The sequence below is a fragment of the Chiroxiphia lanceolata genome, chromosome 18 (assembly GCF_009829145.1).
Source record: "Chiroxiphia lanceolata isolate bChiLan1 chromosome 18, bChiLan1.pri, whole genome shotgun sequence".
NCBI classification, from domain to species: domain Eukaryota; kingdom Metazoa; phylum Chordata; class Aves; order Passeriformes; family Pipridae; genus Chiroxiphia; species Chiroxiphia lanceolata.
In genome coordinates, this window is record NC_045654.1 from 4159485 (window position 1) to 4180656 (window position 21172).

Below are 21172 nucleotides of genomic sequence, written 5' to 3' on the forward strand. Positions count from 1 at the left end.
CATAAGTGCCTTACAAGCTGTATTTAGCTAAAAATCTTTCAAGTATACCAAAATTCTTCATCTGGTTTTACAATTCCAGACATGGGAACTATCCAAAAGCAGGTCAGACTTAGAAAACAGGTCTGGAAACGGATGCATGAAGTAGTCCATTCTAAAATACCCCCGAGCACCACTGCTGCTGCAGTGGGATCATACAGGTGGCCAAAGCAATAAATTATCAGTGCCAGCTGAGGGAACTCCAGCACAGGGCAGGCTTAAGGCATTTGTCAAACATGGGGGGTGTGTTAAAAGCCTTGATTCTATTAATGCTGCACCGTAGGGCTGTACAGTATCAGTATCACTTATTTCTTCAGGGCTTAGCATGAGAATACTGCTGAAGGCCCAAATGCAAATAGGAATGTCCCACTCCACCTACTTCATAAGAGACTTCCAGTACATTCTGAGGCTGCAGGCACCACACAGACAAATGCAGAGTGAGGTGACACAGCCTTGCTACCAACAATGACATTTCCTTGTGTCTCATACCTCAAGCACGTCTTCACCCGCTCTCATCTTCAGAAGGTTGACAATAGCCTGGTCACTGTAGGCTCTTACACTGGTGTTTTTGTCCTTTGTGTTGTCCAGAAGCGCTTTGAGAATTGGTTTAATTGTCTGAGGATCCAGTGGGGGAAGATGGCTTTTATTTGCCCACCAAATCATCTTTTCTGCAACTAATTTTATGTCACTGGATGAGTTCTGAAGACACTGAAGGATACAAAGGTGCAATTAAATTCAAGTATACCAAGAACAGGTATTTAAAGCAGTTGTTTATATTTTTTTTCAAATTTAAGTATTTTAAACTCTACTAAGAAAAGCGAACAGTTTTCAACTCACAGGTACAGAAGAGATACGCTTGATACCAACAAGTTTGACTAAACTGTGTAAGAGAAGAACAAACCTTGAAAGCAAAACACCTTTTCAAAGAAAATTTCTATATATGTGGTTGAGAGTGTCACATGCTCCTCTCAACTGTCTCAGGAAATGACAGTGACCACTAAGTGCAGAAAAGCTGATAGTGTCAGCACCTCTAAAATACACTCACTCAGCAGCAATGGCCAAGTCAGTCTCTGGTTGGAGTATAAGGTGCATTTCAACAGCAGATTTCACTTTAAAATTAAAAAAAATAAATCAGAGCTTTGTATTTTAATTTAATCTTAACACACCTAAAACATGAAAGCTAATATCTGAATGTCAAGTGCATTATTAATAGGGTGATAAAGGTATTGTGACTATTGTGGTATTTTATATTTTAACACAATACTACAATATTAATATATAAAAGTAGGATTTCAAAAATCTGCTTTAAAGGATGTTGGCCTGCCTCATGCCAACTTGTATGTTTGGTAGTTTTTCAAGTAAATTGCAAAGAAATGTAAACTTTGAAAATGTAACATGCTCCAGCATGACCCCTCACTCTATCTACCCATCTACCAAGAAGGACAGTGGGGGAGTGGAGGGTGCAGGGAGGGCAGACAACTAAACAAACCAAAGAAATCCAGCCACACACCTAAAAAAATAGAACAACCAATAAAGGAATTTTGATGTAGAATACTTAAATAGGTAGGAATTGAAAAAGGTGTTAACTTCAACACTCTCAGGTAAGGTGAGGTTTGATATTTGATGCATTTCTAACAAAGGCCCTTTAACCTTTAGCAACCTTAAAACCCAACTGCTCCCCCCTACTCTTCTCTGCTTCCTTGCCAGCTGCTTGTTACTGCAAGGGAAAAATGCACTTATAAGATTCAGACCCGAGGTTTAGCAAAGAAAGCTCAAAAGCAAATTTCCATCTTAGAGCAGGGAAGGCAGTATTGTATCCACAGTTGCAAAAGCAGGCTGATACAGTGATTCTGTCTGTGTTCTGCCACAAAGAGAAATGTTTAGATTTTTCAGAGATTTAACAGAGAGGCACTCATGAGTTAGCTCAGAGAGAGATTCAGATCACATGAGAACACCACCAGGTAGTTACCATAAAAATTCTTACCTTAATAAAGAGGCTGGAAAGTTTGGGAGGCAGGTTGCCTCCCTCTTCCATGTGGTATTTCATGAGAAAGCCCATCCCTCTGATGCCACTAACTGCAATGGGGATCTTCAACATAAAGAAAAGAATTGGTGTTACTGCAGCAGAGTTCAACAGCCTTTATAACCAGGCTCATGGTCTGTCAGCTTTTGTGGAAGGCTAAACCCATCTTTCAAAAGAACAGCAGCATCAAAGCAGGAAAACAGTGGGTTAATGTTATTGGGTGATATGATGAAAAAGTCCCAATGCAACCATGAGCCAGACGGAATAAGGTGGCAGGCCCCACCAAGCCCCCAAGACCCTACCCCAAACTACTCATTCAACCTCTGATTTAAAATCCTCCTAAAACAAATAATTTGCTCTTCTTGTAAACCTGGCCTGTGAATTGCACCTTTCATAAGGAAACAGAAGTGGAATTTACTCCCAGTGAAAGCTACTCTGCAGTTGAAGATTATTTAATCTTCATCTCCACAGAGATGAGAACTTGAAGAACCAGAACAGTTGTGTCATTTCACCATAAAAACTGCACCTAGCCAAGGGAGAACCTCCAGATGGCACTTGGGGGTTTTTGTCCTCTTTGGCAACACAGAGAACCTGGTCACACACCTTTCAAAGCTGCTCCCAACAAGAGCTCGTGCCCATCCTCAGGCAGGACTCACCCTGTCGGCCGTGGCGTTGCTGAGGATCATCTCCTGAACGCTGTTGTAGTATTTGGGGGAACACAGCCTGCCAGGAGCAACGTTCACAGCCACGGAGAGAGCCAGGCTCCGGCCGTGCCTCACCATCCAGTCGATGCCAGACACGTCTGCTGCAGAGGAAAGAAGAGAACTATGGCAAGTCTCCCACCATCCATTCCTCTTCATCTGAGGAGGCTTTGGCAGTTTGTCAATTCACTGCCATAAAATGAAAAAACAAGAAGCATCTAAAGGGATGCCTTGCTTCCTTCACTCCTCCCAAAAAGAGCTAAAACACAACACCTGTACCAGGCAGGAACAGCACCTGGGCAGACAGGGAAGCACACACAAACAAGGGACTCTCTTGTTCAACTCAAGTACTTCTGATGGTTTCAAAATTATACAAGCTTTGACTCTAATAAAATTGTAAAAGTCATTTGTAATTTGATACCAGTTAACAGATTCCCTTCTTAATCCCACAGGGGAGAGTAATCCATAGCACTCCCAAACACTAAGAGTTCCTATAAAATTCGTGGGTTTTTTCTAACTTAGATGCAAATTGGTCAATTCTTCAAAAGCATGTGAAGCCATCACATGTGGTCTGCAATTACCATGAGCCAAAAGGTGGGATGGCCCTCCTTGTCCACCCTTGCCTGAACATCCTGTCACCTCCCACCCTCTCTGTGTCAGCACCAGCAATTACTCAGCCATGTTGGTACTTTTATCAAGTCATCTGATAACAAATCCAGGGAAAAAAGAGTCTGGTTATCCCCAAATGACAACCTGTGCTCACTGTGTACCAGGGTGCACAAATGAACAGCCACGGGTAAAGAAACGCACGAGAAAATACAGAGCAGAGATTCAGTCACAAAGCCTGAACCAGTGGCTGAGAAGGAATCTTGCCTGCTTTCAGAATCAGTTCCAGCCCCTGTGAACAGCTTCACCTACCCAGTAAGTGCTGGTGGAGAACAGTGCTGAGCTCCTCGTCCGACAGGAACGCGCACAGCTCCGCGAGGCAGCCGGCCGAGGCCATGCGGGTGGCGTCCTGAGGAGGAATGGGAGAGCAGGAACACGGGTTGAGCTCAACACACCAGGGAGAAAGAAGGCAGCAAGCAGAGCAAGTGCCAGAAGATGACAGGAAACAAAAAGAGAAGGAGGAAATAAATATTTCACTCCTACTCCCTGTGGATTTGTCAGTTCACAAGGTTTCTTGTACATAATGGGACTTAAAGCCAAATCCATGGTCAAAAAAGCCAGCAGAGACTGAAGAATTACAGATCTTATCTAAATTCTCATTTGTTAAATGGAAAAGTCATAAAGATGAAAGTGAATGTTTTGAAAGATGTGTTCACAAGAGTTTACTTTAGATTCACTTACTATAAGTGTTACTTCTAGCCATCTCTGGATGAGCTCATCTCTGTGATAAACTCTTACTACTTTTAATTTAACACTCCCAGGCTCTTGTTATTTTGGCTTCCTTATGTGAGGATCCCATTACTGCTCTTCTCACTGAAACTTACAACCCAATGGGAATGTTTCAATTTTTCTATTTCTAGAATGTCAACAGTTGCGTGTCTGTTGCACTGATTGACATAAGAAAGAAATTATTAGATGATTAATTTTAATCTCACAGATGTTACTGTTGCTATCTGCCATATAAAAAAGACCCTACATTAAACTTGGAGAGCTTCTTGCTTGTTGGAGAAAAATCTGCCATTATTTGAAAAATTTCTCACACTGAACAATAAACCCCAGCTGAGAGGCTTCAAACACAGATCCGTGCTCACAGGGAGGGTACTGCAGGTTTTCTCCAAGATGAAAAGCAAATCCTGAGTGTATAGCTGGCTCAAACCTGTTGGTGAGGAGCTACAGGTCAAACCCACATAAGCAGTTGCCAAGGAAACATTAAACTGGCAGATTTTCAGAGTTACCAGGGACTGGCCAGGGATCTCCAATTCTTGCTCCTGACTACATCATTAGGAATTTCCTCAGAAGTTATTTTAGAAAATAACTCTGTTAGAAGGTTCAGATCTTAAATGTAAGAGAAAGACTGTCTACAGCAGGGGTCCTCTGCAGCTGGCTGAAGCAGTACCTCATCGTGTCCCAGCATCCCGAGAAGCACCGTGCTGATATTCTTCCTAATTGCAGCATCTACTTTTGCACCAGCTCCTCGTGTCACAAACCGCAGTGCTTGCAGCATTGTGTCCCTGGAAGAGAAATTTTGCTCTGGGTACCTGCAGCAAATTCTTGCACAGCAATTACACTGATATGCCTTACACTTTGGGAGACTGATCCTCTCTGTGCACTGCTGAAAACTCCATCCTAGAGAGTACTTCCATGTTTCTGTACTTGTGTCTGTCTGTTACACCATAGATATTTTCTGACTGTTTAAACATTAAAAAAATTCTCAAGTCAGGAAGTCCATTTCTTAGGGCTGTGTGCCCTTAGGATACAAGAACAGCTGCACTACTTCAGCTCAGACTGGCAGTTGATAGTGTCTTTTATCTGAAAGTGGGCTGCTGGGGGTGCACAGGAGAGAGGAGAACTGGGAAGACATCAAGGACTGCTTCTCCCAAACACACTCACAGCTCAGCTTCTGACCCAGGCAGGCTCCATCATCCACACTTTTTACAACCCTCGGATAACAGTTAACTGCTTTCACTGACATGTTACTCTCAGAATTGGGGGTTTTGTTCATCCATCCCAGCCCTTTCTTTTACCCTTAGTCAGCAGGGAAATCTGAGCCATCACCTGCAGCTTACCTGATGGCAGAGTCATCGCTGGAACGAATTCCATTCAGGAGCTCCGTAAAGAGAGGATCCACTTTGACGTGGATGACAATGAGTTTGCCCAGAGCATCGGCAGCTTTAAGACGAACAGCACGGTTTGAGTCTTGTAGAGCTTTGGTGAAGGTTGTTTGCAACTGGGGCAAAAATGGTTTCAGGGCAATCTCAACCTATTCCAGAGATGGAAAAATGGGAAGTGGTGGGGTCAAGTCTGAAACAGCAACTGGAGATCAAAGCCTGGAAACAGCATGACCTCTACTACAGCAGTTTGTTATCAGAGAGCCCCTGTTAGATCTAATGTGCTACTAAAAGAGGAAAAACATGAAACAATAATTTACCACAAAACCATTAACCTTTTCAAATTTAATCTTATTTTCTGCATGCTGAAATACAAGGGTAACGCTGAGAGATTTTAGAGTCATGAACAGCCTTTTGTATACAGAGCACTGAATAAAAGCTCAGCTTACTTCAAAGATACATAAGATCTTTGCACTTAACAATTCATAAAAATGGTGGACACAGGAGAGATTAATTACATGGTGGGCTTTAATCACTGGAAAATGGGATCAGCATTTAGCAATATTTATAAAAAGACCAGTGATTCAGCACTGGGGGCTTTTTTGGTAGGCCAGAAGCTGCTGGAAGAATGCAATCCAGTTACAGTGCTATTCCTAAATATCAAATCCACAGCAGCAGGCATCCCAGCTGTATTTACATGAACAGCAACAGATATTTCTGAAGGTTATCACGGAAAATGTTCACAAACCACCAATACTTTGAATCTTACCTTAGCTAAAAGCAGGCTTAATGTTTCAAGCAGAGCCACCTTGACATTCCAGCTGAACCGATCTCCCAAAATTCGAATAAGCGGCCCAGTGATGCTCACCACAGATGGTTTAAGAGCTTCAGCAGAAGTCAGCTTAATAACCAGCCCTAAGGCCTTTGCTGCCTCCTCCTTCTGCTCTGGATTACCCGTTAAAACACCTTCCCGCAGCACCACGAGTATGGAAGTCACTCCCTGTCACGAAAATCGGATAAGAGAGCTTAGAAGCTAAGATGCAAAAAATATGTACCTTATTTTTGCTCCCATTATACACCAGATGCACAAACTTGGAGGGTTTCTCTCAATTTCCTGTTGACCTTCAGCTGCCTGATTCCACATTGACAGACCCACTTTTATTTGGTTTGATTTCATGCCTCTCTGCTTTACTAAGCCAGTTGCTATGAGGAAAGTGGTGGCAGCTCAGGGAATTTTTAAACCAGAGAAATTTGGCACAGAAGTCCAGCGTTACTCGCCCACAAAAAGCAGCCAGTGACCATGACTTACATGCATAACAGAATTGTCAGAGACCTCATTACAAGAGGACTCTTCTGGAGGGTAACTCAGGAGAGCTGTAACCTACAAAAAGTCTCTCCAACACACAGGTTTGGAATGCCCAAATAGTTGCTGCTTTTAAGAGCTGTAAAGTCATATCAGTCAGCTCTCCCCAGAGGTGGGTGTCTTGTGGCTGTGATGAATTCACATCCATTCTGATCCTTTACCTTCTTAGGAATACAGAATCCCGGCACATGGTCCCCCTTGGCCTCATTCCCTACAATCCGGATATCCCTGTGCAGGTCCTCAATGAGAGCAAGCTGGTTCCCAGCATCTAATTTCTGCAGAAGAGAGGGAAGAGACAAAGATGAGGCAACATGGCATCCATGTTCTTTGTGAAGCCTTCTCAGGCCAGGCATTACCCCATCACCTTTTTGAGACGCCTCTCACCTTGGTGATGGAATTAAGCGCATCCCAGCTTTCATTCAGAACCACAGGGTTGGTGTCATTAAACAGACGAATCAAGCCCGAAACCAAGCTCCTGAGGTGACCAGTGTAGTCTGCTTTTGTCTTGGAGCAGTAGATATTCAGCATGACAGCTGCTGCCTGTCTCATGCCCAGCTCAGGGCTGCGGGTAGCTTCTAGCAAATCTTCAGTTATAATTCTTTGTCCAACATCATCTTCCACAGACAGGATTACAGACTGGCAGTTTGCCATCTCCTGAAGAGTCCAAATTAACTTTACATTAGCTCTCAAACAGAACAAAGCCAGATTTAGCCCCAGCATTTTCTCTTAGAGAAATACTACGACACACCTCACTTGCTAATTGTTTCTCATTAAATAGCTGCTAACATCACCACTAAAAGCTTGACTCAGTCCTGGAGCAGACACAGGTTTCTGACCAATTCTTAACATTTACCAAGTGACCAAACTCTGCTGAACTGATTGCTGCACCAGCTACAGGAGGGCTAATTTACAAAAATTAAGAGCAGTTCAGTCTTCCCCATCTTACTCATCCAAGACAGACTGTGAGTCTTGTCAGATAACATTCTTCTGATCTAGGTAGTTTAATGCTGTGAGTCATAACACTAATTACAAGCACATCTGTGGGTACATGAGAGATCTCCAGGCAGACTTGGGGCTAGAAGCTGATCTAATGGGCATCCACGGCAGACAGACAACAGGACTCTGCCACTCATTCCTAATTCACTGACTGATTATGTACATGTCTGTCCGCAGTCTCAACTCCAGGATGTTCTCTGGAGTCCAAACACCAGATGTTTTGGAAAGCAGTACAGGAGGAGTGCTGCATGCAAAACAGGAGATTTCCTTCCTGCAGCCCTTTAATCTCTCAGTCTTCTACACCAAGAATAAATATGAAGTTAACTAGACACTCTGGCAGTTCTCCAGGAATAAGTAAACTGAGAATTGTGTCTTGTAGCAGGCCAAAGAGACTTTTAAATGGATACAAATAGATTTGGAAAGCATACGTTTTTTGACTCACAATATGCCACCAGGCAAAAAGACTCATCCTGGAGAAGCTAATGGACTGAATTAAACATGCAATCTGTGAATCTAGAGAACACAGATTCTGGGCTGGGAAGTAAACCTGATGCACTATGTTCAGGCAACCTGTCACAACAAAGAGCTGAGCTGTGCTACTTGCCAATTGCTCTTCACTGGTGCCCAGCTTCTCTTTGAGTGCAGACATCATGGCAGGCAGGATGACACTCAAGTGCCGTGTCAGAGCGTCCCCTGCCACTGAGGAGAGGAAAGCCAGCACACGGGTGTTCACTGGAGGGGTAGTCAGCTACAAAACCCAAAAAAATAACACCAAAAATGAGACAAAGTTTTTTCAGAAGGAATCTCACTTCACCTACAACATGAAAAATTTATGCATCACAACCCGAATTACAATGTTTTGAGCTTAAAATCAGAAGAAAATTTCAAATTATGATCTTCCTTTTGCCATATTGGTCCAAAGAAAACAGGCAGCAAGCAGAAGAAACAGCACAGATATGAAGTTAAAAATTTGTTTCCCGTTGTACCTTTGGCACCAAGTAAGGCAGCACCACACGGCTCTTGACAGCCATAACTTGTTTAAGACCATCCACAGCAAAGTCAGCTGTCTCTTCATTATCCTACAGGGAAAGAGAAAGTGACAAACCTGAGAAATCACCTGTGACACACCGAGCTAAACCCTGTTTCAAGGGACAATTTACCCTGTGATCATATAACCAAAACCAGCCCTTCTATTGAAAAATGTTCTCTTACTACATAGCAAGACCAAAACCACACTCCTCTGTCACATTAGAAAGACCTTCCATTTCAGGCATGGTGGCCAAGCAACTTAAGCAGGTGACAATGGCAATTCCATAGCACAGCCAGGTGTAGCAACTTTTAGGCCTAAGCTTTAGCCACAAAATCCTTCCTACCAATGGCTGGGATGACTCCATGGAGGAGACAAAATATTGCTGCCATTCCCTGGAAGGTCTGCATCTAAAATCCTCCTTCTCCTTTAAGTAAATTATTCAAAACTTGTCCCACAGCATCATTAATCAGGTTGTTGACTAATGCTGAGCAATGCTCACCAGCTGCTTCAGCAAGAAGGGCAGGATGTCTTCAAGAGCCTGATGGCCAATTGTTGAGTGCAGCTGTTCAAATGTTTTGGCTGCAGCCTCACGGACTTCTTCCAGAGGGTCACACAGTGCTTTTCTCACTGTAGGAACCAGGGACTCGGAGAAAAGCAGAACCTGAAGAGGTAAAATTACAGAATACCTAAAGCACAACAGTCACATTTATCCTAGTGAAGAATGCAGAATTTGCACAACTGAAACTAAATTGCAGTTTAATTGAAATATATTGGCAGACAAGCAGAGTTACTCAGTACAAACAAGCTGCAGTGCTCTAAGGCTACCTAGTGGAAGATTTTCATATAAGTCAGAACTGTGCAATGTTAGAATTTACCAACAGATACAAATCCATACATTTGCCTGAACAGCAACTCAGTGTAGTTATAAGCCCTGAATTCAGTCCACAGAACAAGTCCAGCACTATCTGTATTATTCTGTCTAAAGTGCAATACCTGCACCATAACATAAATACCTTGGAAACTGAGAATTTCCCCCTGGAACATCTAACTCACCGCATCCCTGCTGGTCGATTTCATGATCTCGCTCAACCCGATGCAGACTCCTTGTCTCTCATCACTCTTGTCTGACTTCAGCCCATCTTCCAGGATAGGAATGATTTCAGGAAGGATCTTCTCTCCTAACTTTCGGACAAGGTCTCCTAATGTCCGTGCTGCAACCTGTCCCCAAAAATGTATTAATTAACTATTTTCCTTTTTATAAAACTTAAGAAGGTGAAACTTAAGAAAATGTTAACTTCTGATCATAACTTACTGTTCACAGTACGGACAGAGCAGTAGGAACGGAAACACTACTATTACAAATAACCACAGAAAAATTAGTTTTACTCTCATCACAGTTGCCTTCAGCAAACACAGAACTCAGACATGCTCATGCTCAGAACACTTAAAGTGATGACAGCTTTGAAGTGATTTATAGGGAAGAATTATCCTGTGTTCCTCAGGAATCAGTTTCTAGAGTCACCTGCAGAAAGAGGAAGGTGCAACTCCATTTCTCACCGTTCGCTTATCTGCACAAGTACTGGCCAGGAATTTCAGCAGAAGCCCAAAGAGTGTTGGCAAAATTTCACGCAGCGTGCGAGGAGTGTTTGAGACAACAATCTTCCAGACATGCAAGGAGGCCTGGCGCACCACCAGCTGGGTGTCAGAGCGGCCCATGTACAGCCCTGCCAGCACCCTGTTCCTCCTCTCCACTCCCAGAGCATTAATAATAGCCTGAAAAGAAACAGCATAAATTGTATTAGCCACTCATGAAACTTACAAAAATACATGATTACTCAATCTGTCTTTCCAGCAGGCTTTCCATGCTGATTTAAAGTAAGAGAATTAAAAAAGAAATAAAAGCACAACACACACGAACAGCTTTACCTTGTTTGACTGGGCTGTTCCAAAGTTGTCATCCTCTGAGGCAGTTTCTGTGGTCATTTTTCCAGTGACTCCTGAGATATGGAATAGAAGATCTCCAAGGAGCTGAACTGAGCTAAACCTGCCAACAGGAGCAAGTCAAGTGTTACAAACAGGGCACTCAGACGGTACCTGTCAAAATCTGACAGGACATCAGCTACAGACGGGAGCCAAATGTGAGGCAGAGCTGTGTCAGCACTGAAACACTGCAGAGGCTGATGTGTAACACCAGTCTGCCAACATGGCTGAAAGCAGCATGCTAAAGAGAAAGGGAAGGAATGAATTCCAAACTGGAAAGGCTGGGAGAATTTCCAAATCAAAGCAACGAATCTGAGAACAGCCTGGCTTCTAAAAAGGAGCAAGACATTGCCAGCATCTGTCTCAACCCAAATGACATTCACCTGGGGTAACAGCACTTAGCAGCACTCAGCTGACACAAATCATTTAGTGCAACTAATTTTTGAGCAACTACTATCAGCTGTGAGCTCTCCACTGCACATTTCCATACACAGGAGAACAATAACTTACTCAGCATTTGGAAAAATGAAAAACAATACATGAGGGCTAAATATTGCCAAATCAACTGCCTTGGAAGTGCATTTCAGTCACCACCAGAATTAATAATCCAGCAGGGATGCTCTGCAGGTATCTGGAAACCTGATCCAGGCTGGCAGGGCTTTGCAGCCTCAGTGTTATAAGGCATCATACTCAAATCAACAAGCAAAAAGACGCGCTTGATTTTGCTTCCTGGGAGGTTCTCTGCGTTTCCTTGAGGAGCAATGCAGAGTCTAAATCACACTAGTTTTTCATCCACGGAAAAGAAATGTCTGTGGATAAGCTGGTTATCCCTTACCTTATCCTCCAGAGGTCATCAAACAGGCCATCCTCGAGCTGTGGCAGGAGCAGCGCGATGGCTGTCTCGGCGTACATGCTGATGATGCGCTGCCCCGCCCGCAGCGCCGTGTCCCGCACGAACTCGTTCTCGTCTGCCAGAGCCTGAACACAGACACAAAAGGGGCTCTGAAAACTGGGGGGTTCAGCACAATACACAAAAGCTACTGGAGGAAAACAAACCTATGTTTTTCTCTCTCAGCCGTGAAAAGCAAATGAACTGGGGAGTTGTGAATGCACAAAGGTGATTTCAAGAAATGGCTGGTGACTAAAAATGAAAGACAGCAAGCAAACAACTTGGAAGAAAAAATAATTTTTATAATTTAAAGTCCCCCTTTTTTTTCTGACATGTCCCACAATTACTGGAAATGATACTTAAAAACACTCTGGAGGCTTTTTTTTTTAATCCTTTAATAAATAAAATTCTTCATGTCTGCTACATACCTTAAGGATACAAGGAATGATGGGTCCAACATAGGGAGTGAACTTATCTCCAAAGGTAATTGGCAGGTAGTTGAACATCATGATATAACCATCTCGTACATGTGGAGCAATATCCACTTTACTGGCAGTAGCTACAATCTCTGGCATAAGTTTCTCCAGCTTTTCTACCCCTAAACCAGCCATAACTTCAGCCAGACCTGAGGAAAAAAAGCAGGGAACAGAGCTTTTACACACAAGAAACAAGCAGCTAATCTGGTTTAAAAGGAGATTCAGACATGGCTGTCCCTACCTTGAGCAGCACCAGAGCGATCCACTGAGCTCTGCTCATATGTCAGTGTCTCCATCAGCCACGGCAACAAATCCTCAAAGCACGACTCTCCCATCCCCTTCACCATGGCTCCCAGTGCCTTTGCAGACACTGTGCGCACCTACAGACAAGAGAAACAGAGATCTGCAACACACCCACTCAGAGCTCCTACAACAGATGTGTCAGACTGGTTAGGACAGTGTCCAGCCTAATGGACTGAAAGAAAAACTTTGTACAAAAGACTTACTTCAGGAACAGGATCCAGCAGAGATGCTTTCAGTCCAGGAGTCACACTGGGCAGGTACGGAGCCAGATCCTGAAAAAAAGAACCCAGAGAGTAAGAACCGGATTCAAAATGAGGAAAACCATAAGTCACCTTCTTGTAAAGGACATTCACCCCTTATTATTAGCAAACATCCCTAGTATCCTGAGAGTTTAATCAGTTGCTTTCACAATCCTGCAAATTAGCACAGTGAGTTGTTCTGCAAGTCCAAGAAACAACACCAGTTCTGTACAAATCAAAACCTTTTCTATGCTCACTCACAACCCAGCAGTTTCTGTCTAAGGAAAATCCAACACTGTTAACATTTACACAAGGTTTAAATGTAGAGATTATCAGCACAAAAATTAAACATAGATCTTAAGCCTACATTCAGGTCCTACAAATACTTTTCAAACAAACCCTGGATCCATTTGTAAGCAGCTGATCTGTGCTTCACTTGTTTGTCTGTTAAGTCATTTCTTATATAGTAAAAATTGCAAGACCTTTTTGCAGGGATAAATATGGTACTAACTAGGTGACCAAAGCACAGAGCAGACAGTCTTAAGCATCTGAGAACTGTCACTGTCTTCAGTCATGATCTGTTCATTTATATACATTTAATTAAAGAATCTGCATGGATGCTAATATTTCCTACCTTAACAGGAAAATCTCCAAGCCAAATAAATTCTTTTTAGGGCCTGTCTGTCATCCTCTACCAGTAATGTATTAGAGTAATACAGTTAGAGAGCATTTTTAGCACCACACCTTCTGGTCAGTCAGGGAGTACATGTTCCCAATGATCTGGGCAGCCATTTTCCTGGTGTCTGTGGAACGATCTTGAAAAGCTCTCTGAACAATTGGCATGATCAGTGCTAAGGATGGAGCATCAATGAAATGGACAAATTTGGTATCCAGCAGAGTCTGCAGACACTTCTGGGTCTTCCTGGAGGGGTCAGTGAGAGCATCCAACAGAACTGGAGCGATTGCTGAACATTTTTTAAAGGGAGAGAAAAAGCTTTATTTGTACCTAACCAAACATGCATTGTCAGGCTGAGCTGGTGTTCTCTCATGGGATGTTTTAGATCCTTCTAAAGGAACCAGCAGCACAGGGACAGAGGAAACCCTATTAACACCAGCCACAAAAGGGACAGGAGCATTTAAAAAGCCTGGAAGCAGACAAGCTGTCAAGCTTGCATGTTATACTTCCGTAGGAGTAGTTTAATTCCTATACAGATTTGCATTTGAACCTAAATCTTGCTGTTATAAACCACTGTCATGTCAGGACATTAGAGATGCAGGCAATTCTTACCCAGGATCTCTGGGTTCCTGATGACAGACCCAATCTGCCTGAGAGCCTGCTGCCCTGCATTCTGCACCTTCACGTGGGAATCTGTCAGCACTTCAGTGAGCTTGGGCACGATGTTGGGTAAGCAGGAGGAGAGCTGTTTGGGAGCACAGTATGCCATAGCCCCCAGCAGTTCCACTGAGCCTGTGCACAAAGTACACAAAAAAATGAAAAAAGACAAGACAAAACACGAAACAATACACAGCATTAAGAACTGATACGAGAAGATAATCACATTCAAATCTACCAGCTGAAGAAGACAAAGAAAGGCTGAAATGCATCAAGCCACTCTATGACACCTAAAGACACTAAAAAATACTTTTTTTTTCTTTTGTACTAGGTAAAAGAAGTGTGGGAGGAAAATTCCAGATTCTGGTGTACTTCTATAGAGACACAAACTGTCTCTATAGAGAGTACCTCTCTCTGAGGTACAAGCTGTCCCTGGAATATGCTGAGGGGAAAAAAAGGTTGCCCAAATGTGTCAGAGAACTCATTTGTATCTCAAAAGCTCTAAAAGTTCCACAGATAATAAACCATCGCAGCCACCTGTAGGGATGATGGAATGCACGAGGGGAATGACAGAGAAGGGCACTGTGAGTTAGTCTCATCTTGTCAGTCAGATATTGCTCCATACCAGCTTTAGTTCTCCAAGATTCCTCTTCTAGGGCTGCGAGAAGTGATGGCAAAACCAGCTTCACTCCATGAGTACTCAGATTGCTCATCACGGCTTTGGCACAGTCATCTGCAGCCTCCAAGGAGAAGAGAACACTCACAAACTGTGACACAACACGTGTTTTTTCCCTTCCTCTGAGACTCACTGGGAACAAAGCCTTCATGTAAATAGTGTCTCAGCACAATGATGCAGCTGGCTAAGTAGCTCCCAATTAATGGCCAATGAAATCAGATGCTTTCAGTTATTAAGAAGATCAAATTGTTATTAGTGGTATCTCAAGGGATAGGTCATCTTCTCAATTTGCCTGGTTACAAACAGGATTCATAACCATTCCATTTGTTTTTCTCTTAATGCTCTGTGATTGCAGAAAGTGAAGGTACTTACCTCTCGCACATACTGGTTCCCATCTCCAAAACAAAGCAGCAAGTGAGGCAGCACATGAACCACATAGGGCTCAAAGAGCTTCCCAAGCATGCTGCAGAGCATCTCGAAGGCAAACAGAGCCCCTAAAAACCCAAAAAGCACAGTCAGAGGAAAATACAACTTCATATAAAGCGGATGGAAAAAGAAAATGGTTTGCAAAGTATCTGACAATTCCTCCAGAAGCACTTAAAATCTCACAGTTTAAAGTCTCTTGCTTTCTTGCCCTTGTGGCTTGTGCTGTAGTGGGGATTTGTGACCTCAGAAAAGGAGCCCCCCCAGCAAAACCTGCCTCTGAAAACAGGAGGGAGGGGCACATGTGTATGGTCTAGCACCAGAAACCTTTCTTCCACCACGATGTGAACAGAGCAATTTTATGGCCTCAAAATAGTCACTTCCCACTTCTTTCTCTTCAAACTTTAGTGAAATAAATGTAGCTAAGCCAAGCACAAGGGTGCAAGCACTTCATCTGACCAGAGTGGTAGTGGGTACAGAGAAATATCGGGTATCTCTGGAGGGAAAAGCTTTTGTCTCTTACCCTCCCGCCGGCGGAAGTTCTTCTTGTCCTGGATGGCGTCGGTCAGCGTGGTCATCATCTCCTGCTGCTTGAGAGACAGGATGCCCAGGCCTTTGACCAGCCCTGCCAGCCCATAGGCTGCACCTTTGCGCTCAGCGTACTTATCAGACTCCAAAAGCAGCTGCATCAGCTTCTGGATCATTCCTCCTGCGTCCTCCTTAATGGCAGGCACCAGAGGTGGTAAACAGCTTGCCACTGACTCCTGAACCTGTAAAACAATCCACCAGCCATCAGACCACTAAATATTCATCACTAACATAACTCCCCCCCTAGACTGCACCCCCAATGACACCTTTCTGTCACCAGAACCGTTTTTCATCTCTCTGACATTCCTAAAAGTATCCTAGTGTTAAACTGTCTCTGTGGGGAACCTGAGAACTCCTCCCAGAAGGCACCTACCTGCTGAGATGGGGTGGACAAGGCTGCTATCAGTTTGCCAACAATTGGTTTCACTTTAGGGTCACTCTTGTCCAGATGTTTTGCCAGTGACCCCATCAGAATGACCACACTTTGCCTGACAGCATCATAGCTGGCATCATTAGGAGCATTTTTCAGGAATTCTTCAAACACTGGCAAGAGAGAGTTAACATTGTCCTGAAAAACAAAACCACAGAACTTGCCACTAGAGTCCACTCAGAATGAGATTTGCTATGCTCAGTGGACTTGTTTGTTCTTCTCTGAGCCAACAACTGAACAATCACACTGTATTTACAGTTCATTTCATGTGTCACATCGCATAAAACCTTGTGCCATCCCAATAGGCAACAAATATTTCCTGCTAGAGAGAAGTTAGCTCTTCAAAATTAGATTCCCCAAGCCTGCCAGCATGATGTTCTGCCAGAAGCAATGCAAGCTCCTGGGCCTGAGCATCAGTGCCTGCTCCTCTGCTTGCCCCATTTGCAAAGGGAGAGCAGAAACATCAAACTTCACACAGTTTTTCTAAGAAACAGAAGGAAAGAACGAATAATATGAAAATACCCAAATTAACTTGGGCTAAATAGGAATACAGACATTTGTCCAGAGGTGACTGGCAAGTATAAGGAAATTAGAATAAGGAAATTCCCACCCTGCACACCTCCCCTATGTGACACTGCTTGGGAAGGGCTGGCAGGGAGAAGGATGGTCCTCAGTTCCCTCAATGACTTCAGCTGTTTTCACTTTAATTAAGCCAACAATCAGCAAGCTTTCATGTTTTGCTTCGCATGAGGCCTGAAAAGGAATTCTCATCTTCCCAGGATTAAAAGATCCGTGGTCTGATTTCACTTTTATTACTCTAAGTTTCATACCATTTCAAATCCAGTTGATTCAAGGGTATTTCATTTTTATAGCAATGACAGGGATAACACTAACAGAACAACTCTGAACACACAAAAACTCCTAAATGAAGTTTTCAGCTGTTACAAAGTAACAGCAACCTCTAAGAAAGTTGAAAAAAAAAATTTTTAAAAAATAAAATCTGTGGGCTCCAAGACACTATCTACATTTTCATCACATCTTTGTTCCACTGCTAGAGAAAGAAATGTTCAGACTTACTTTGCCATGAGTGTTGAGCGTTGAAAGAGCTGCATCTAACATGCACTTCCTGACCTCAGGACTGCGATCATTCAGAGCATCCGGCACAAAAAACTGAAAGAGGGGCTTCACCTGAGAACTGTCCAGATGCTCTGAGAGCTTGTTGAGAGCCAGAGCTATGCCACACCTGTGAAGATGGTGAGCCTGTAAGCTTACTGACTTTTCACAGAACTTGCTTGAGCTCACAATCACATTTGCTATCAGCAGTACATTAAAAAATGAGAGAACGAGCCATAATGAAAACAAAGAGCCTCAGAGTGTCCAACCTCTGTGTATTTCATTACATAACCCCATGCTGCAGCCTCCCAAAAGGTCAACAATCCCTCAGCCATAGAAGGACTTTTATCTCGATTACGCATTACAGATACTTGAGCCATCTTAGACATCAGGATCACCTCATCTGCTGCTGAAATACAGCAGCTTTACAAGGTACATCAGACTAAAGGACAGATTAGCTCAAGACAAGCAGCAAACAAGATGATCTCCAATTAAACCTGTATTGTACACAAGTAAACAAAAAGTTAATTATCCAAACTGGAATTCATCCAGTTCATTAAGGCTTGCACTGCTGCTCTTGAACCAATCAATGGCCCGTACAGAGGTGAGAACACAGTAAGGTAAGACAAAAATCAGACAGTCTGAGAGAAAGACTGTTCTTATCAGGACAAAGAGAAGACAGCATCCAGTATTTTGATGGAACTAAAACCATTTCAGTTCTGCCTGCCCAGTCTGCTTGAGTGGCACAAATATTCTCTACCAGAAGGACATGTGAAAACAGCAATTCAACACAATTGCATATAATTTGTCCTTCTAAATAAAAGTCAAAAATTCTCATTTAGACGCACAGGAAATGATGAGATCAATCTGAAGATGACTGTACCTTGCTTCCCACTGGTCAGGTGGTGATTCAGATATCACTCGTCCCAAAGCATCCAAAACTGGAGGTGGCCTCTGGAAGGAAAAAAACTTCATCAGAATTCCTTTTCCAAGGATGGGGACACAGAGGATCTGTCAGCCATAGCTGCAGTGCCATTTGATAATACTGCACAGAGGTATGATACCACTAGCAGAAGAGCACAGTAAAAAAACAAGAAGAAAGTTTAGGCCCCAGATGACTTAAACTGACCCTGCCCTGTCACAGCCTTCCTGGACCACCTAAGGCACACCTTCCTTCAGTACAGTGGTGCTATTGCTGGTTCAAGACACTGAAGTCTGTGAGAAGCTCAAACACAGCAGCAGTAGGCTCAATGCACATCTTCAAGAGAGACGAAAGGAAAAGCAACTAACAAAAAATACAAAGCACAAGCTCGTGCCTGTCAATCCCTTAGGACAAGAGTACTTACATAGAGCTTCTCCTGGTAAATCTCCGTGAGTTTGCTCATGACCTCTGCTGCTTGCTTTCGGTACTGAGCTACAGCTCTGGAAAGAGCTTCAGCCCCTGCTTGTCTCACTGCCTCTTCGTGGTAGATGACATCTTTGATCAGCAGAGAACAGAGGTCAGGCTGCAGCTCCAGCCCCATGGACTCCCACAGCCTGCAGGGCACACAGAGAGGTGATGGGTCACCTTTCAGCAAGGGAAGCCACTGCCACATGTAATATCAAGGTGACCTAGAGCTCCAGCTGCGGGGCCAAAGTCCTGCAGTGCAGCTCACCGAGGTGAGCAGAGGAGAGGTCCCCTCAAAACTCAATCAGCCAAGAACAACTCTCACCTCTCTGCCAGCTTCTGAATCTCATCTTTGACATCAAACTTTACTACCCAGAGGCGCCGTAACAGGTTCAGTCCATTCTTCTCATCACTGTCTGGGGTTGGCAGAACCATTTGTAGCTCCATCAGTCCCTGAATTAGTTTACAGGAGAATCAGTGCAAGGATCTGATTTTCAGAAACAGACGCTTTAAAACACTTAAAACCTTTGCCCAGTCAAGCTCTCAGTGGTTGGAAGTGTCAAAATTCATGTTTCCTGGTGCCTTACACTGCCTCTGCTGGTCAAGGACTTCCTGTTGCTAATAGGTGAGCTGGTGAAACTCAGGAATAGTGCTCCACAGGCAGGATGCAGAGAGGCTCTGGTGACTACAGTCTTTTCTGCTTCTAAGTACAGACAAGACAGCTCAGGTGAGCTAAGCTGGAATTTGTTTCATGGTAAAGAAAATCAAGCACCCTTGGGATGTTTCCTTCTCAGAAGTGACTAAGCTGAGGCTTTCCAATATCAGGGCCTAATACACACATAGGAATTTTTTGACAGTTTCTAAGACTAAGCTCTATACAATCGTAAATAGAAGGTGTTAAGTTGTCCTAATCACACCTGTTTTAATAAAACAAAGATGTGCATAAACCCCGAGTACCCCTAAATCTAGCACAAACAGCACTGAGCATTATCATTCAGACTGCCCCCTCCAGCAGGCACACTACCCTAAGACTGCCATCACAGCTGAAGCCTTCATCAGTGCTAGAGAAGATTCACCTCCCAAAGATTTCAGGAATTCGGTGTGACCCTGAATGATTCCACCTACCCTGAGAGCTGCATCCCGAACATTCATGCAGGGAGACTGCAGGGCCTGCAGGAGCACGTCGATCTCCTCCTGCTCGGCGTAGGCACAGCCGTCCTCCCCGCTGCTGCTCGCGCACAGCGAGGTCAGCGCCTCGGAAGCCAACACCTAAAATGCCACGAGGAAATATTAGGGATTCCACTACAACCTGTACTTCTGTTGTAAGATGTACAAGCAAGAGCAGAGTGGGGGCTGAGTGCTATCACAGGAGGAGGAATTCCCAAAGAACAGTGACAAAACCGAGTTCAGTCCTACTCTCTACTTTTTATCATTAACCTTCCTGCCATCTCATCCCTTAGAACAAACCCTGAGAGGAGCCACTACTGAACTTCTTCAGCAGAACAAGGCCTGAGAGAAGGAAACAATTTCATCTGTGGAAGACTAAAGGATATGTTTGGTGCAATAAAACCCACAGGAAAAAAAAAAAGATGTAGACATTTTATTCCAAGATACCACAAACAGAGGAGAAAAATGGGAATGTATCGACCACCAGCCTCAGAGACTTAAACCAGTTGAGTGCATTTCCATTATTTAGGTGCTAATGAAAGTTAGGGAGAATCCTGATAGTTATGATGCTGAGGACTCACCTGTAACCGTGGAGAACCTGTTCCTATCACCCGGGTCAGCAGAACCAGCATGTCCCTCCGGGGCAGCAACTCTGGGCCGTTCTGAAAAGTGAAGATGAAAAGTTTTATGTCTTGTGACTCTGAAGTACCTTGCCTGTGTATGACATTTCTTAAAAAATCACAACCAAAACCTGTGACATAAAACAATCTTACCTTCTTAACTTTAACTTGCAGAATTAATCTGCTTTGTCCAGTTTACACATCAGTTGTTTTATCCTAAGGCTCATCTGATCAACTGCTGGATCCCCACAGCTCTCACCTCATCCACCAGCAATGCCTGGCCATTTCCTGATGATCTCAGCTGAGCATGGACCGTAAGGATCTGCAGAATCTTGACCAGGAACTCCTCCTTGTCCTCGCTGTCATGAGGTGTCTCGGTCATAACCGTCTTCAAGAGAGGAAAGACTAAGGAAAATGCTGGAGCTGATAACGGGGCAGCACCTGTGACAAGGAAAAACAACCCTGTGAGCACAGCTGATCCCCTCCTTGGGTTTTTTATAATACTGATTGGTATAAAATGTACACTTGGGTGTGTGGCCAAGCTTCAGCCTCATGCACAAACATGCTGAGTGACCCTAAGTATTGCTATGCCCCTGCTCCATCAGTGACTTCTGGCATTTCAGTG

At 43.7% G+C, this 21172-nt stretch overlaps 1 protein-coding gene across 2 annotated transcripts in view; it reads right to left on the reverse strand.

Moving 5' to 3' along the window:
• The window catches only part of GCN1 (GCN1 activator of EIF2AK4), a 40282-nt gene that overhangs the window by 773 nt on the left and 18337 nt on the right, over positions 1–21172 (reverse strand). The window contains exons 26-57 of one of the 2 annotated variants that reach the window (XM_032706292.1): positions 20807–20988; positions 20509–20589; positions 19886–20029; positions 19086–19213; positions 18720–18909; positions 18257–18327; positions 17338–17503; positions 16204–16398; positions 15766–16012; positions 15192–15313; positions 14769–14883; positions 14099–14278; positions 13555–13775; positions 12775–12843; positions 12510–12648; positions 12221–12417; positions 11739–11881; positions 10850–10967; positions 10481–10696; positions 9977–10141; positions 9423–9584; positions 8880–8972; positions 8498–8641; positions 7282–7551; positions 7059–7172; positions 6304–6534; positions 5493–5686; positions 4823–4937; positions 3679–3775; positions 2716–2861; positions 2021–2125; positions 526–744 (exon numbers count right to left, since the gene is read on the reverse strand). In XM_032706292.1, coding sequence (XP_032562183.1) covers positions 526–744; positions 2021–2125; positions 2716–2861; positions 3679–3775; positions 4823–4937; positions 5493–5686; positions 6304–6534; positions 7059–7172; positions 7282–7551; positions 8498–8641; positions 8880–8972; positions 9423–9584; positions 9977–10141; positions 10481–10696; positions 10850–10967; positions 11739–11881; positions 12221–12417; positions 12510–12648; positions 12775–12843; positions 13555–13775; positions 14099–14278; positions 14769–14883; positions 15192–15313; positions 15766–16012; positions 16204–16398; positions 17338–17503; positions 18257–18327; positions 18720–18909; positions 19086–19213; positions 19886–20029; positions 20509–20589; positions 20807–20988 — 4979 coding nt within the window. Of the gene's footprint in view, positions 1–525; positions 745–2020; positions 2126–2715; positions 2865–3678; positions 3776–4822; positions 4938–5492; positions 5687–6303; positions 6535–7058; positions 7173–7281; positions 7552–8497; positions 8642–8879; positions 8973–9422; positions 9585–9976; positions 10142–10480; positions 10697–10849; positions 10968–11738; positions 11882–12220; positions 12418–12509; positions 12649–12774; positions 12844–13554; positions 13776–14098; positions 14279–14768; positions 14884–15191; positions 15314–15765; positions 16013–16203; positions 16399–17337; positions 17504–18256; positions 18328–18719; positions 18910–19085; positions 19214–19885; positions 20030–20508; positions 20590–20806; positions 20989–21172 lie in introns of both variants that reach the window. The other variant, XM_032706291.1, reaches the window with a different exon arrangement.